This window comes from Fimicolochytrium jonesii (assembly GCF_025526975.1).
Source record: "Fimicolochytrium jonesii strain JEL569 chromosome Unknown EV422scaffold_12, whole genome shotgun sequence".
NCBI classification, from domain to species: domain Eukaryota; kingdom Fungi; phylum Chytridiomycota; class Chytridiomycetes; order Spizellomycetales; family Powellomycetaceae; genus Fimicolochytrium; species Fimicolochytrium jonesii.
Window position 1 is genome coordinate 620,214 of NW_026515679.1, and position 13,111 is coordinate 633,324.

Below are 13,111 nucleotides of genomic sequence, written 5' to 3' on the forward strand. Positions count from 1 at the left end.
GCAGCTCCGGTGACAGGGGGACATTTGGGACCTGATCTGGGACCAATCTGGGACCTTCCGAAATTGAAAGACAACGGCTCGTCGGACCACATTCTCACGGGAACCTCCTATATCGCTGCATACGTATACCACCGGCTGCCGCAGGCGAAGATACGGCACACATTTCCTCTTTCTATGCTTCAAGTCGAACGTTTTTTCCACTTTCACCGGCACTTAAAAGAACAGGCCACACCAGTCAAAATGTCCCCGCGCACCGTCCTCAGCCTTATCCCACCTCCAAGCTTCTCTGACGGGGACTCTTCCACGCATCCGTCGCCCGTCACCGGCGTCAACGCATCCACGCTACGGAACTTTCTCAAAAAGTGTGGGCCGACGCTGAAAGCCATATACGAGGCTAATCCCTCCAAATGCCCTCTGACTGCGAGGAACGGGGCAGATCGGAAGGTGGTGTTTTCGGCAGATGCCGCTTTGGAGAGCTTACCCCGGGGCTATGTGATGATTACGATCCCCCGACAAAACACTACTACGCCCAAGGCGGGGGATTCCTATGTGTGGGGGCACCCAAGGTGAGGATCGCAACGTTTTTTTTGTCGCTTGTTGAAGTGGCGATTGTCACCAGGGATGGGTCGCTGTATGTACCCCTCAGCGTTGCGATCTCCAACCCATCCCTAATCTCCTCCTCCTCCTTCTGTTATATGATTTGCATTCTTCAGCGGAATCAAGTTTCGGAGCGTGTCAGAGTTCTTACCCCATCTGACATGGCTCGCAACCAGCGAAACCCATCAGGCTTCTGAATGTGAATGCAAGCCGTGCATGTCATGGATAAGGGGCTCTACACCTAGGGTACGGAAGCGCACAAGCGAAACACCCGGAGAGTCGTCAATCGGCGGCTCAAAGAAACCGAGATTGAGTCATCTCGGAAACAACACGAGTCCGATTGTCGTTTCGGACACTGAATCGGAGGCAGGGCCAGTTCCGTCGGATCGGGTGCCAGCGGCTGGATCTGCATTAGCTGTCGCTTTTGCACAACGGATGGCGAAAGAAGCGAAGGGAGTGAAGAAATCGCCAACGAAACAAAGAACGCAGAGTGCCCTTCCCAGCGAATCAAAACTCGCCCGCCCGATCAGCCAGTCTGTTGGGTTCAATCAACCAATGAAGCACAGCAGAACGTTGATCGACCCGATCCAAGTGGAGGGACCGAAGCAGAGGCCAAACGCATCGACGCGGACCGAGACCCTCTCTCCTGATCTCGACGATCCATTAGATTCGGCATCATTGTCTTCGTCTCCGGTCCTCCTAACGAAGGCCGCGAAAATCATGGAACGCACCCCAGCAATTCACAGAGCATCACTAACGGAAAGGATACCCAGGAACGTCTATGACAAAATGAAAACGCAACATCGGGAAGAGCTCAAGAATTTCGTTCCATCTTTCCGGACCGAGCCTTACTACCGCTTCGGCGACATTGTATGGATCCAAACATACCTGCAGCTGTCGTCTAGGGAGCCGAATGTGCGGATCCACAGTGGGGATGAAGCGGTTGATATGGATATCAGTTGTTTGCAGGATACATTGTCCTACTGGCCCGCCGTCATCAATTCAGTCTATACCACGACTGGCACATCGGCGAAAGATTCACGGGAACCCTTACGGAGGTTTTGGGCTACACCGATTTTTGTTCATGAAGACGATACAGACGATGAGACGCACCAGGTTGGCGATGGTCCCAAACTGAATGCTGGACTTCAAATGATCGCGACGCACCACTATCCGAATCCGCGCTCGCTTATAAAATGGGATGGTCGAGGTTATTCGGTGCGCCTCCTAAACACAACAAAACAGTTTACCGTCTTAGAGTCCCAAATCGTCCCCTTTTCAGGCTACATTCTCCCCCGCCAATTTCGTCTCGACTATGACTTGCTGGACAAGCTCGCGCAGCCTAACAACAAGATCCTCAACGACCCAGTACTCGCAATATACCTCACCGCGGCAAACAAAGCATACCACCATGCCCGAAGCACCCTGGCGATGTTAAGCCCCGCCCCACGCTTCATGCCCAATTTTCCAGGCTCGCTGCCCGACCACCTGACGTGGGACTATATGCAGCTCGGCGCCGAGCATGTGCGCGTATACGACCTCGTTCGCGTGCATATACCGCACCTAGCGACCGACGCGCGCAGCGAAGCCGAGTCCAAATCGGGTGAGAAGACAAACACAGCACCGCCAGCACCGACACCCGCAATCAACTTCCGCGTCGCCCGGGTCGAGCGCATCAACTTTACACCGGACACCCACCCGCCCGTCATCACATTCATCGTCCGCGTCCTACGCCCCGTCCGCGCCCGGCTACCGAACGACGCCAACCACCCCACCTTGTGCAGAAGCAAGAGCGGCGATTGGGTTATTTACGTCGTTGACGCTGCCGCGAAAGCTCTCGCCGCCGAGGTTAAGAGTGCGATCAACGGTGGTGAGGCGCATAGGAACGCTTCGCCTGCGACAGCGCCGACGACGGAGAAAGGCGTATTTACGGTTGAGGTCCCCCATATTGTGGGGAGGTATTATCCCGTAATGGGTGGGAGGGATGGGTGGGTTGGCCCGAGGAAGTTGCCGGGGTTGGATGTAGGACGTGCGGAGGTTGAGTTGGTTTAGGGGTTTGACTACCATTGGTGGTGCTCTCGATTGCGATGGTTTTTGGGCTCGGGAGGAAAATCGATGGGGTTGCGCAAGGAAATCCGTGGCTGAAACTACGGGAACGAGTGCACCTTGACCCCCTGACCCGGATTGAGCCGGAAAACGGTGTACAGTATGTGAACATAAACCTAGATACACCAGTGATTGAGTCAGTGTCCGTGCGCAACTGCGGCGGCTGGGGCAAGGGGCTGTCCAAGCTCGGACGCGTGTATCCAGCTTTATGTTCACATACTGTACATACCTACGCTGATACCAATACCCAATATTGCACATTGAAATGAATCCATTTGCGAGTCTCTGAGCAAACTGCTGTCTTTGTTTGGTCGTCTCTTGTATCTCGCCAGTCTTCGCGCAACCAGGAAGACTGACGCGACTGTTGTGAACGGAATGAAAGGTCATCCAAGGATCACAGAGCACAATCCAACAGTTCCGTGCGAACATTGCTGCCTCATCCCGACGTTCGCAAACACTCCGCTCCCTCCGCTCCTGACTTCAGAATCCACACAATGTCCCTCGCCCTAGCCGCCCCCGCCTCGCTCCCTCGATCTCCACCATCACCCACAGCACCCGCAACAGAAACGTCAACCATCCCACAACCACCACAACCCCAACGCAGTCTAATCGTGCCCCCGCTGAACTTTGCGATGGTCGCGCCCGGGGTGTATCGATCGGGGTATCCGAATCGGAAGAATTTTCCGTTTTTGCAGACGTTGAGGTTGAGGTGTATTATGTAGGTAGGGGATGGGAAGGCAATAGTGGGAGGGGAGAGGGAAAGGGAAGGGAGAGAACGGAAGGGATGGGAATGGCGGGGATGGGCGGAGGAATGGGTGGCTTTCCGGGCGAAAAGCGGTCAACGGAAATTGCGGTGTGGGAAAGGTGTTGCGATTGCATGTTGGTGCTTCACCCGCTTTTTCTGCTTGTGACTCGCATCCTCGATGCATCTGTTGTTTCCGCGATTCTTACTTGCTTTTCGGACAACAGGTATCTATGCGAAGACGACTATTCAGCCGACAACATCGAATTTCTGGAACGGGAAAATGTTAGGGTTCTTCATGTGCGGATATCGGGGAATAAGGTATGAGCTGCGCAAGCGGGCGGTCACTTGAGGCATAGGAACACGATATGCACCAGGCGTCTTGGGTGTCGTAAACGGCGGAAGGGGGAGAGAGGTTGGGGGAGGATGGGGGAGGGACGGTCGGATTGCGAAAGGAGGTAGGGAGACGGAATGTTGCTAGCATCCAGAGGGGAGAGACCAAGTGGGGGAAGAGCGGTTCTGCCGTGTTCTGCTTTCTCACATCTGTGCATCTCGAAGGAGCCGTTCGGCGAGATGGATCACCGGGACATTGCCGCGGCGTTGGTTCAAGTGCTTGGTATGTTCATCGGGCTTTTCATGCTTCTGTGTGGCATGATCTCGGCTTACACTGCCGTCCCCCACCCGCAAAATCGACGTCTCCGTTCACGCAGACACACGAAATCATCCAAGTACGTAGCTCCCTCCGCCGGCCTGCTCAACTATGAGCCGGACTCAAGCCGTGCAGCGTATTGATCCTTCTCGTACCATCACACCCCTGGACCCGCCCACCACATTGTCAGTACTGATACATTGCAATAAAGGCGCCGTAAGTCCATTCCTTCCCTGACGCTCAACGCTTAATCCCCCTTGATACTAACGGCCGTGTATTTTATACCATCGATGATTTCCCCCTACAGTACCGCATTGGCTGCCTCGTCGGCTGTCTCCGCAAACTCCAGAACTGGTCGCTCACGTCCATCTTTGATGAGTATCGACGGTTTGCCGGGCCGAAGATCAGGATCGCGGATCAGGAGGTGAGGCGAAAGGGTGTATGAGGACGGGAGATCGGGTCTCAGGAATGAGGAAGATCAGCACCCGTCGTGGGAGGCCATTATCGGCGAGCAGTCCGGGTCGGCGATCCCGCTCTCAAAAAATGTCCAATATGTTTTGAACTCACGCTGATCATCCCCTCACCCCGCGCAGTTCATCGAAGTCTACTCAGAACCAGTCCAATATGCGAAAGACCACGCCCCGTCGTGGCTCTAACCACCACACCCCTGCGAGATAGCGTAGCGGGGCGTTGGGATACCGGATCGATACACTGTCATCGGGTAGATCGCGCCAGGAACCCTCCCGCTTTCGACATATGTAGGTGGTTTCTCGAGGGTTGCGTGGAAGGAGGAGCGATGCCACGGAGCCGCACCGCAGCTCCACGTTGCATCGCCCTGCTCACATCGCCCCATTCCCGATCTCGCCATCGACAATCCGATGACTACTATCGCGCGTGGTGATGCCGGCCGCCGACTGACGAAGGGGCGAACCGGGACGAATTTCGTTTGGCACGACTAACCTCCCCCCGCCAAGGGCCAAACATCCTGGCACGAATTTGACCTCTTCGATCCACCAGCTTCGACTGGCGCTGTGCTGGGCCGTGCTATATCACACCATGACATATACAACGGGGGGTGTGCGTTATGGCTCCCATCGAAAAAAATCGAATGAAATCAAATACTTGTCTACTTGCTATGCAAAAAAAAAGAAATATTTATGTGGGTGTGTATACAGCCGTATGTCGCAGGGTGTGTATGATAGTATGTGAGTATGTATGGTCGCAGGCCAGGCCCGTGTTCCGCCGTTCTTTCCGGCCCTGCCGATTCCATATGTGCACGCCAGCGGACAAGCGACCACGACGGCCCGGTGTCCTATTTCCTGCGTGAGGAGGTGATGGGTTTGTGTCGATCGTGGGGGTCCGGTTTTGGCTTCCCACAGGAGCCGCGGGGCCGATTTTTTTTTCCAACCGTCGATTTCCGCGGTTAGGTAGATTTCACGGCCGCCGCGTTCAAATCCGACACGATATGCGCTACACCCGCCAAGGAAAAGCTCGGTCAAAACATCATATCACCCCGCAGAACCAAAAACAAGCAACAGTCATTTCATACCTCGCAAAGGCGCCGCCAAGGCTGCCGTGTCATCCACATCGATCCGATGGAGCTTGCCCTGGAACCGGTAGGTGACGCGCAGCCGTTTGGGTTCGCCCCAGCAGGGGTCGTAGAAGCCGATCAGGTTCGCCTAAAACACCATAAATCATAAGCCAAATCAGTTTCAAATAGACCACTGCAATCGCGGGATTGAGTTTATCAACGCCTACCTTGGAATGGCCGCCGCTGATATGCAACTGAGAATTGTTGACGAGGGCTTGCACCGCGATGGTCACGTCGATACAGTCCGGTGGGAGTTGAGTCACCGTATCCGTCATCGGCGCGCCACTCGCCGCCAACCCGCCAAACAGATCCCTCAAAGACCCCGTAGCATCCCCGCCCAGCTTCCCATAAACCGCGCTGACAACAACCAACCCCTCCTTCAGTTCCTCCGCATCCACCTTCCGGCTCACCGCCTCCCTCATGATCCGCACAGCATCCTCCGCCTCTTTCTTACGGCGTTCGAAGATCTCGCGGTTGTTTTCGCGAACCTGTGTCAGTTTCTCGGCGAGGCGGCGTGCGCGGCGGGGTTGGATGTACAGCGTATCGACTGCCACGGCGGCCGAGAGGGGGATGAGGGTGGCGTACAGCGCGAGTTTGAGGTCGAATTGCGGGGTGAGGATGATAGGAAGGGTGAATTTTTGGCCAAGGCGGGCGAGTTTGACGCGGAAGGTGACGCCTCCCAGTGAAGCGCAATCCACGCCCAATCCCAGACGTGTGTATTTGGTGAGTTTCTTGTCGGCGGAGAGGGAGGCTTGCAGGCCTGCTGTTGTGGAGAGGGCGAGGGAGGCGCGGGCGCGGATGGTGCGTTGGAGGGTGCGGAAGTAGCCGAGGGAGATATGAGAGGAGGCGAGGCCCGCGTGCAGGTCGAGGGACCAGGTGTTGGTTGAGGTGGGGCTGCGGCGGTTGAGGGAGAGGGTGGTAGCGGGTTGTTGGTGGAGGTCTTGGTTTTTGCCCCAGGACAGGAGGGCGAATTCGCCGGTGTGGAAGGTGATGGAGCCTGTTGTTGTTTTGGTGAGTTTGCGACCGAGGGAGGTTATGAGGGTTGGTGGGGCGGAGAGGGTGGTGCTGGTGGCTATGACGGTGACGAAGCTGTGAGGTGGAGAGGCGGGAAGTGGATAGACATCAGCTATGGTCCTCCGACGAAACTATTACTCCGAAGTGACGAGAAACACACCTCTCAGCAGTGAGGTTCTTGACCACCCGGCACTGCAACATCGGGCTCTGGCCCAGCGTCCCAGTGACCTCTCCCCAAAGCATCGGGTTGACGAAGTGCCTCAAGGTGCCCATGACATTGCCCACTCCTATCCCATTCCTCGCCAACACATCTCCGGTCACCGTCAGGCCCGTCTGCTGCGTAATCTGCGTCTCCCACGCATGCTTCACATTCGCCTGCGTCACCTCCGGCCAATGCAACAGATCTGCGAACCCTCTCGACTCTTGCTCATCGGGTATGGGCTCAAATCGACCTAGTGGCAGCCGTCTTAACCGTTGCCGCGACCTTCGGACCTGCGGGTCGAATATCTGCGAGGCATCAAGACTGAGGCGGATCTCTCCTTTAGAATTCGAAAGCGCCTCCGCCGCAATCTCCTGCTGCTCCCGCGTCCGACGGTCGTACTCAGCGCGGATCTCTTCCTGGGTTTGGCCTCGGGTGCCAATCTCCCATGACGTTTCGGCGGCCTCGGCGCCGTATGTGTCGTATATGTGGCGTTTGGCGGTATTGCCTAGCACATCGTGGGCTTTCTGTATTTGTGCAAACCTGTGTTCGGCGGCTTCCTTGTCTTCTGAAGAGTGGATCTTGTCCGGGTGGAAGACAAGGGCTAGCCGCCGGTAGGCGTTCTTGATGTCTTCTTCGGAAGCCGTTCGCTCTACGTTTAGAACGGCGTAGTAGTCGACCCCTGAAGGAGCGTTCTCCCGCTCTATCCTATCCTCTGCCGACTCGATGTCGTCCTCGTCGTAGGCGGCCGGACTCGTCCCGGGCAAGTCATCGTAGGAACCGTCGTGATGATTTGGGGCGGTGTATGGGTCGTGGTGGGTAGCCATTTTCCAACACCAAGGCCGTTGAGTAATTCAGTGTGAGAAGGAGCGGCCGAGGGACGAGAGACAGGGCTCGTTCGTGCGTGCGTTATATGCAATGAGGTGAACTGATGAATTGGCAGTTTTTCCCAGCGTCCAGCGCCCGAGTGTTGGAGGTTGAGACTTGGAGACGTGTTTCCGAACGCAGTTTGGCTGCCAACCCTAACCCCGATTTCGCCCCAAGGCTACGCTCCCTCCCTCCCTCAGAGAGAGATGCGAGAGAGCGCGTGGCCCCTTCTCCCTCGTGCCAACTTTGATCTGCTTGGATCGTCCGAGCATTTCGAGGCTTTCCGACGAGCCCGACGCTCTTGGGCATTCGCGAGTTTCCCACGGACCATCACAGCGGAACGGACGCCTCTCCCGTTTCGCATAAAGAAGACCTCTCCTCCTGGAAGAGACTCCACTTCTCTGCCCGTTGTGCTGCCTCGTCCTGATCTCTCCCGCTGACGAAAAATGGTCGTACTCCGCGCCTTCACTGCCTGCAGGGCGACATCGGAAAGGGCTCAAGCCGTGCGCTCCCTTCCTGTACTGCATCGTCCCATCGCACAAAGGTAGAATGCTTCAACTTCTCTTCGTCTCCCAGTAGTCACATACTGACCCCAATTCTCGCACCTCCAGTCGACGCTACGCCACCCCAACCCCAACACCCCCAACAAAGACATTCGCAAACCAGTCCAAGATCCCCAGGCTTCCAGTCCCCACTCTCGATAACCTGTCCAAAAAGTTTCTCGCAAGCTGTGAGCCCCTGCTGAACCAGGAGCAGTTGGAAAGGACGACTAAGATTGTTGAACAGTTTGTCTCGAACGAGGGGCTCGGGCCAAAATTGCAAGAGCTGTTGACTAGATATGAGACGGAGCAGAAGGTTCGTAAAGCATTGGCGACTGGGGATTGGACGGCAGGGGAGTCTGAGCGGTGGTGGGTGCGGCCGCAAGTCGCGAGCGAGGCGAGCGATGGAGGTTGTCTGGAACGAGCGACGCGAGCCACATTGCGCCAGCGAGCGTCATATCTTTCGCGAGGGAAGCGAGCAGTACATTGCGCCAAAGGCGCAATAGCCCCCTCACCGACGTACCCCAACATCCTTGTCGCGAGCGGAGCGATCAGGGTATATATTCCCATCCACCGCTTCACGTGCTCACACAACTTCTCCCTGCATTCATTCGCACACAGAACTCATGGCTGGAGGACATTTGGTTGAAAAAGGCGTACTTGGAGTGGCGCGAGCCCAGCATGATCAACGTGAACTGGTGGGGACAGTTCAAAGACCACCCAAGGCATCCCAAAGACCTCCTCCGCAAGCCGCCACCAAAAGGCGTCCTGTCAACCTTCCAAATCCAGCGTGCCGCCGGTCTGATCAGCAATATGCTGAACTTCAAGGACCTGGTGGACACCGAGCGCCTGCCCGCAGAGTACATGAAGGACAAACCCCTCGACATGAACCAGTACAAGAGCCAATTCGGCGCCACCCGCATCCCCAAGAAGGGCTGCGACGAGATCCGCACAGTATGGCCAGCGCGCTCCCGCCACATCATCGTCCTGACCCGCGATCAGGTCTACAGAGTCGAGGTCATCCGCGCAGACAACACCCGCGTGCCTTTGAAAGAACTGGAGCGCCTTCTGTTCGCTGTTGGACAAGACAGCCTGCACACGGAGCTCGAGCCCTCGGTCGGGTTCTTCACCGGGGCGCACCGTGACACCTGGGCTGAGGCGCACGAGAAGCTGCGGTGGTTGAGCGCTAGCAATGCGGAGAACTTGGAGATCATCGATCAGGCGTTGTTTGCTGTGTGCCTGGACAATCATTCCTTGTCGAAGAACATCGATGTGTCGCATCGGCAGGTGTTCCATAATGATGGACGGAATAGGTGGTTTGACAAGGCTATGCAGTTGGTGGTCGCGTCGAATGGACGCGCGGGTGTGAATGGCGAGGTAAAGTGGGCGGAGGTCACGTCATGGAGTTCCGATTCCGAAGGCTAATACCCGAAATTGACTTGAATCAGCACACACCCGCCGACGCCGTGATCCCCGGAAAAGTCTTCGACTACATCCTGTCCAAGTAAGCCCTCTCATCTTCCCACCACGTTAGATTCCCTCCTCACCCACTTGAACCCCCTAGCGAACCCGCCGTCGACCCACCAAACTCGGAAGGCACCAGCCTTCCTCCACCCCAGAAACTGAAATGGGTCATTAACGACGAGCTGCAGACTCTCCTCGACAAGGCTCGCGCTGAGGGCAAGGCTTTGATCGATGATACCGAGAGCTGTCTGTTGCAGACGGATGTTTATGGGGCTCGGTATATCAAGGAAGTTGGTGAGTGCCCTAGTCCTCCATATCACATCTACTTCTCACCCGCGCGCTTCCGGAAACATTCATATTCACCATCCCTCTCCGTCCTCACAGGTCAAGCAAGCCCAGACGCCTACGTCCAGCTCGCCCTACAACTCGCCTGGAGGCGGTACCCGAATGCCAACGGGCAGCCCAGCGACCCGACAGCGGTGTACGAGTCTGCGTCGACGCGGTTGTTCCTGCATGGCCGCACGGAGACGGGCCGCAGCTTGACGAGCGATACGTGGAAGTTTGTGGAGAGCTTTGATAACGATGATGTTTTGGTACGGTGTTTGGATTGTGGGAGGGCCGCTCTACATCTCGTTCATCATCACAAGACTGACCCTTTCGTGCACCCACCCAACCACACAGTACGAAACAAAACGCACCCTCTTCACCCGCGCCATCGCCTCCCAATCCGCGTACATGCGCGATGCCGCCTTCGGCAAAGGCATCGACCGCCACTTCACGGCCCTCCGCTACCTCCTCGAGCACGCGCCGACTATCCTCACCCAAAAACAATCCCTCCTCCAATCCGCAAAAGACCCCGTCATCATAACCGACCTGAAATCCCACATCAAGACTCTGGAATCCGTCATCGAGCTCTCGCAGGACCCTACCCAGGTCCAACTGTTCGACGCCAAAACGGACCCGGCGGGGTTCTGGAAATCCCAACACTGGAAGCTGTCGACGAGCAACATGTCACCGGGGCGCTACTTCTACGGCGGCTTCGGGACCGTCTACCCCGACGGGTACGGGATCAACTACGCGATCGACACCGACACGCTCAAGTTCTCCATCTCCGCCAAGAAATCCTGCACCACCACCAACCCCTTCACGTTCCGCGATACGTTGGAGAGGACGTTGAAGGATATGATGATACTGTTCCCGAAGCGGTCGGAGGTGTGGGGGAAGGGGTGGAAGGAGGAACGGGAGCGGGAGGGCAGGGAGAGGGCGTATTTGGGGATCATGAAGGGGTTGAGTGACGGGTATGTGGGGAGGAAGGAGGTGTTGGAGAGGAAGTATAAGCCGAAGGCGCCGGAGGGGAAGGAGGAGTAGGGGGGATACGGCCCACGGGTCTAGATACCGCACATGCGCACGAAGGGACGGAGTGCCGGACCAGGATGTCTCCATTAGATGAAGCCGTTTCGAAATATATTTTTTTTTTCTCATAAAAACTTATAATTAATTGAAAAAGGTGTCCGTTTTTGAACCGCGGGTCAGGTGAGTTGTGGTTGTTGGGTGCGGTGGGTGCGGCTGCGGGTGTGATGGGGCCTGGGGAAAAGTAAAGGGTTTCGTTATTTCGACGGCACCACCTTATTTCGACGGCAGCTGCGCAGCACACACATACTGTACCTTGTTTGAGCACACAGACGGAAGCGTCTCTTTCGCAATTGCGGGGGCCCCACCTCCAGTTCTGAACCAGACTAGGGTAGCTCAGTCCCCATTCTGATCATGCTGGCAGAACTGAGGCACTTGCAAGGAAAGTAGGGGCGTCAACTGCACATGGCAAGGTTCAACCATGGTCGTATAGCAACTTGTATTTTGCGTTCAATGACACTATTTGGGCATAGGTTCTCCCTGTATACTGGCTCTACTCCCACACGTTGTGTTGGTGACGTGCAGTGCTCCAAGCTCCTCAATGGGCAGTGGTGCAATTGCAGAGTGCTTTCAGTACAGAAGTCGAGTTAACAATCACGCCTGGCCGTGCCGGCAGTGAACTACCACGCCTGGCCATGCCGGCAGTGGTCATAACTCTCCTCCCATGTAGGAAACCACCCTGCTGAGAGCCCCCACTGAAATGTCCAGGTCCACCGCAATTGCCTGAAGATGCTGCCATGGACGAATAAGCGGCAACCGTGTGGCGTAGCTGCCGTCGGAATACGATGATGCCGTCGAAATCGCGATTCCCAAAGTAAAACATGATGAAATTCGGTCATTGTAGTACATACTTTTTTTGCTTCAGACAGACACATAAAAACTTGCGTGTCACAGTCAGACAGACACCCGATTACATATATTTAGGACTATGCCAGCAAGAGATGCGTCTCCCTATAAAGTGAAGCCATCCCGGATTCCCCGGCGGAGTCCCTTGTTGAACCTGCAAGAATGCCTCAGCCAGCGTTGACCACTTTGAACCGGAACCAGTTCTATCTGGGCTACATAGTCTTTCCGGGCGAAAGCAATGAAGCGACACCAGCAGAATCGTCGTTTCCCACAAACCTTCCATGTATCCAAAGTCCACCATCTCCTGCAGTTCAACAAACATCCTCAGCTGGCGACCCGCCCTACCGCCGTCTCCGTGACGCCAAGCATCACCCGATTTTGGTACACCGCTACGATCCCGAGGATGAGGTGGCGACTGTATTTGCGGCATCCCCCCACCCGGTCTCCGCCCACCGGTGCGTCCGCAACGTCTGAGGAATCAGCCCCCAGAAGGCATCCATCTCGTGCCGGACGGTTCGTTGGAGGGTCGGAGGTCGTATCTCAACTTCGCCCACCCCGTCAAGTGCCAAGTCGTTTTTGAGAGTGTAAAAGGCCAGTCTCCTGACAACCCAGGTCGGTGGATGATCAAGGTCAAAGTGGTGTCACCATCGCCCCAGATGAAAAGAAGAAACTGGTGAGATATCATTGGCAATACTGGAGGAATGTTGGATACGATGACGACCGGGAAGAAGACTCGAAAGATGGTGAGCCTGACGGAGGTGAAGCGGGTGCTGTTGCCGGAGGTGGTGTTGATGCTGACGAACGTGGCGGTGGTGCTGGGCGAGGAGGTTGTGGAAATGCTGGTGGCAGCAGCTCACAGAGCAGGAAAGCATGGGCGGAACGGGTTCAGTATGCACTCACCCATCCCGACGTCCCGGAGGAGAAGGATGATAGCCTTAAACCATTTCTGTTTGTCGTGGGACCACTCTCCCCGTTCACCCCTTTGAAAGGAATCGCATACAAACTTGAAAATGGGGTTCGAAGATTGTTTGGCAAGCCATGGACGTCGGGTGGGGGCGTGAATACACAACACAGAGAAGGCTTGTAT

At 56.0% G+C, this 13,111-nt stretch overlaps 5 protein-coding genes across 5 annotated transcripts; 4 read left to right on the forward strand and 1 right to left on the reverse strand.

The window, feature by feature from the left end:
• The first annotated feature begins 3 nt into the window (after positions 1-3).
• On the forward strand, positions 4-2,929 carry EV422DRAFT_530411 (uncharacterized protein). Its single transcript, XM_053070390.1, has 2 exons — positions 4-566; positions 714-2,929. Exons 1-2 carry the CDS (start codon positions 175-177, stop codon positions 2,647-2,649), a joined length of 2,328 nt encoding a protein of 775 aa, XP_052925529.1. The 5' UTR covers positions 4-174; the 3' UTR covers positions 2,650-2,929.
• Positions 2,930-2,942: 13 nt separating this feature from the next.
• On the forward strand, positions 2,943-5,213 carry EV422DRAFT_530416 (tyrosine phosphatase family-domain-containing protein). The gene is made up of 7 exons (XM_053070391.1): positions 2,943-3,421; positions 3,673-3,766; positions 4,004-4,061; positions 4,156-4,173; positions 4,285-4,310; positions 4,402-4,518; positions 4,688-5,213. Exons 1-7 carry the CDS (start codon positions 3,198-3,200, stop codon positions 4,748-4,750), a joined length of 600 nt encoding a protein of 199 aa, XP_052925530.1. The 5' UTR covers positions 2,943-3,197; the 3' UTR covers positions 4,751-5,213.
• On the reverse strand, positions 5,214-7,953 carry EV422DRAFT_530422 (uncharacterized protein). Its single transcript, XM_053070392.1, has 4 exons — positions 6,860-7,953; positions 5,853-6,774; positions 5,644-5,773; positions 5,214-5,564 (listed from the first exon to the last, which is right to left on the reverse strand). The coding sequence occupies exons 1-4, from the start codon at positions 7,723-7,725 to the stop codon at positions 5,518-5,520; spliced, it is 1,965 nt and encodes a 654-aa protein (XP_052925531.1). The 5' UTR covers positions 7,726-7,953; the 3' UTR covers positions 5,214-5,517.
• A 37-nt stretch (positions 7,954-7,990) lies between these two features.
• On the forward strand, positions 7,991-11,514 carry EV422DRAFT_530424 (acyltransferase ChoActase/COT/CPT). The gene is made up of 8 exons (XM_053070393.1): positions 7,991-8,309; positions 8,377-8,620; positions 8,926-9,681; positions 9,753-9,808; positions 9,869-10,062; positions 10,153-10,361; positions 10,450-11,362; positions 11,444-11,514. The coding sequence occupies exons 1-7, from the start codon at positions 8,212-8,214 to the stop codon at positions 11,134-11,136; spliced, it is 2,244 nt and encodes a 747-aa protein (XP_052925532.1). The 5' UTR covers positions 7,991-8,211; the 3' UTR covers positions 11,137-11,362; positions 11,444-11,514.
• A 672-nt stretch (positions 11,515-12,186) lies between these two features.
• EV422DRAFT_506564 (uncharacterized protein) lies at positions 12,187-13,032 on the forward strand (the record flags this gene model as incomplete). The annotated part of the gene is made up of 3 exons (XM_053068569.1): positions 12,187-12,479; positions 12,637-12,972; positions 13,014-13,032. The coding sequence occupies 3 exons, from the start codon at positions 12,187-12,189 to the stop codon at positions 13,030-13,032; spliced, it is 648 nt and encodes a 215-aa protein (XP_052925533.1).
• Positions 13,033-13,111: the final 79 nt, after the last annotated feature.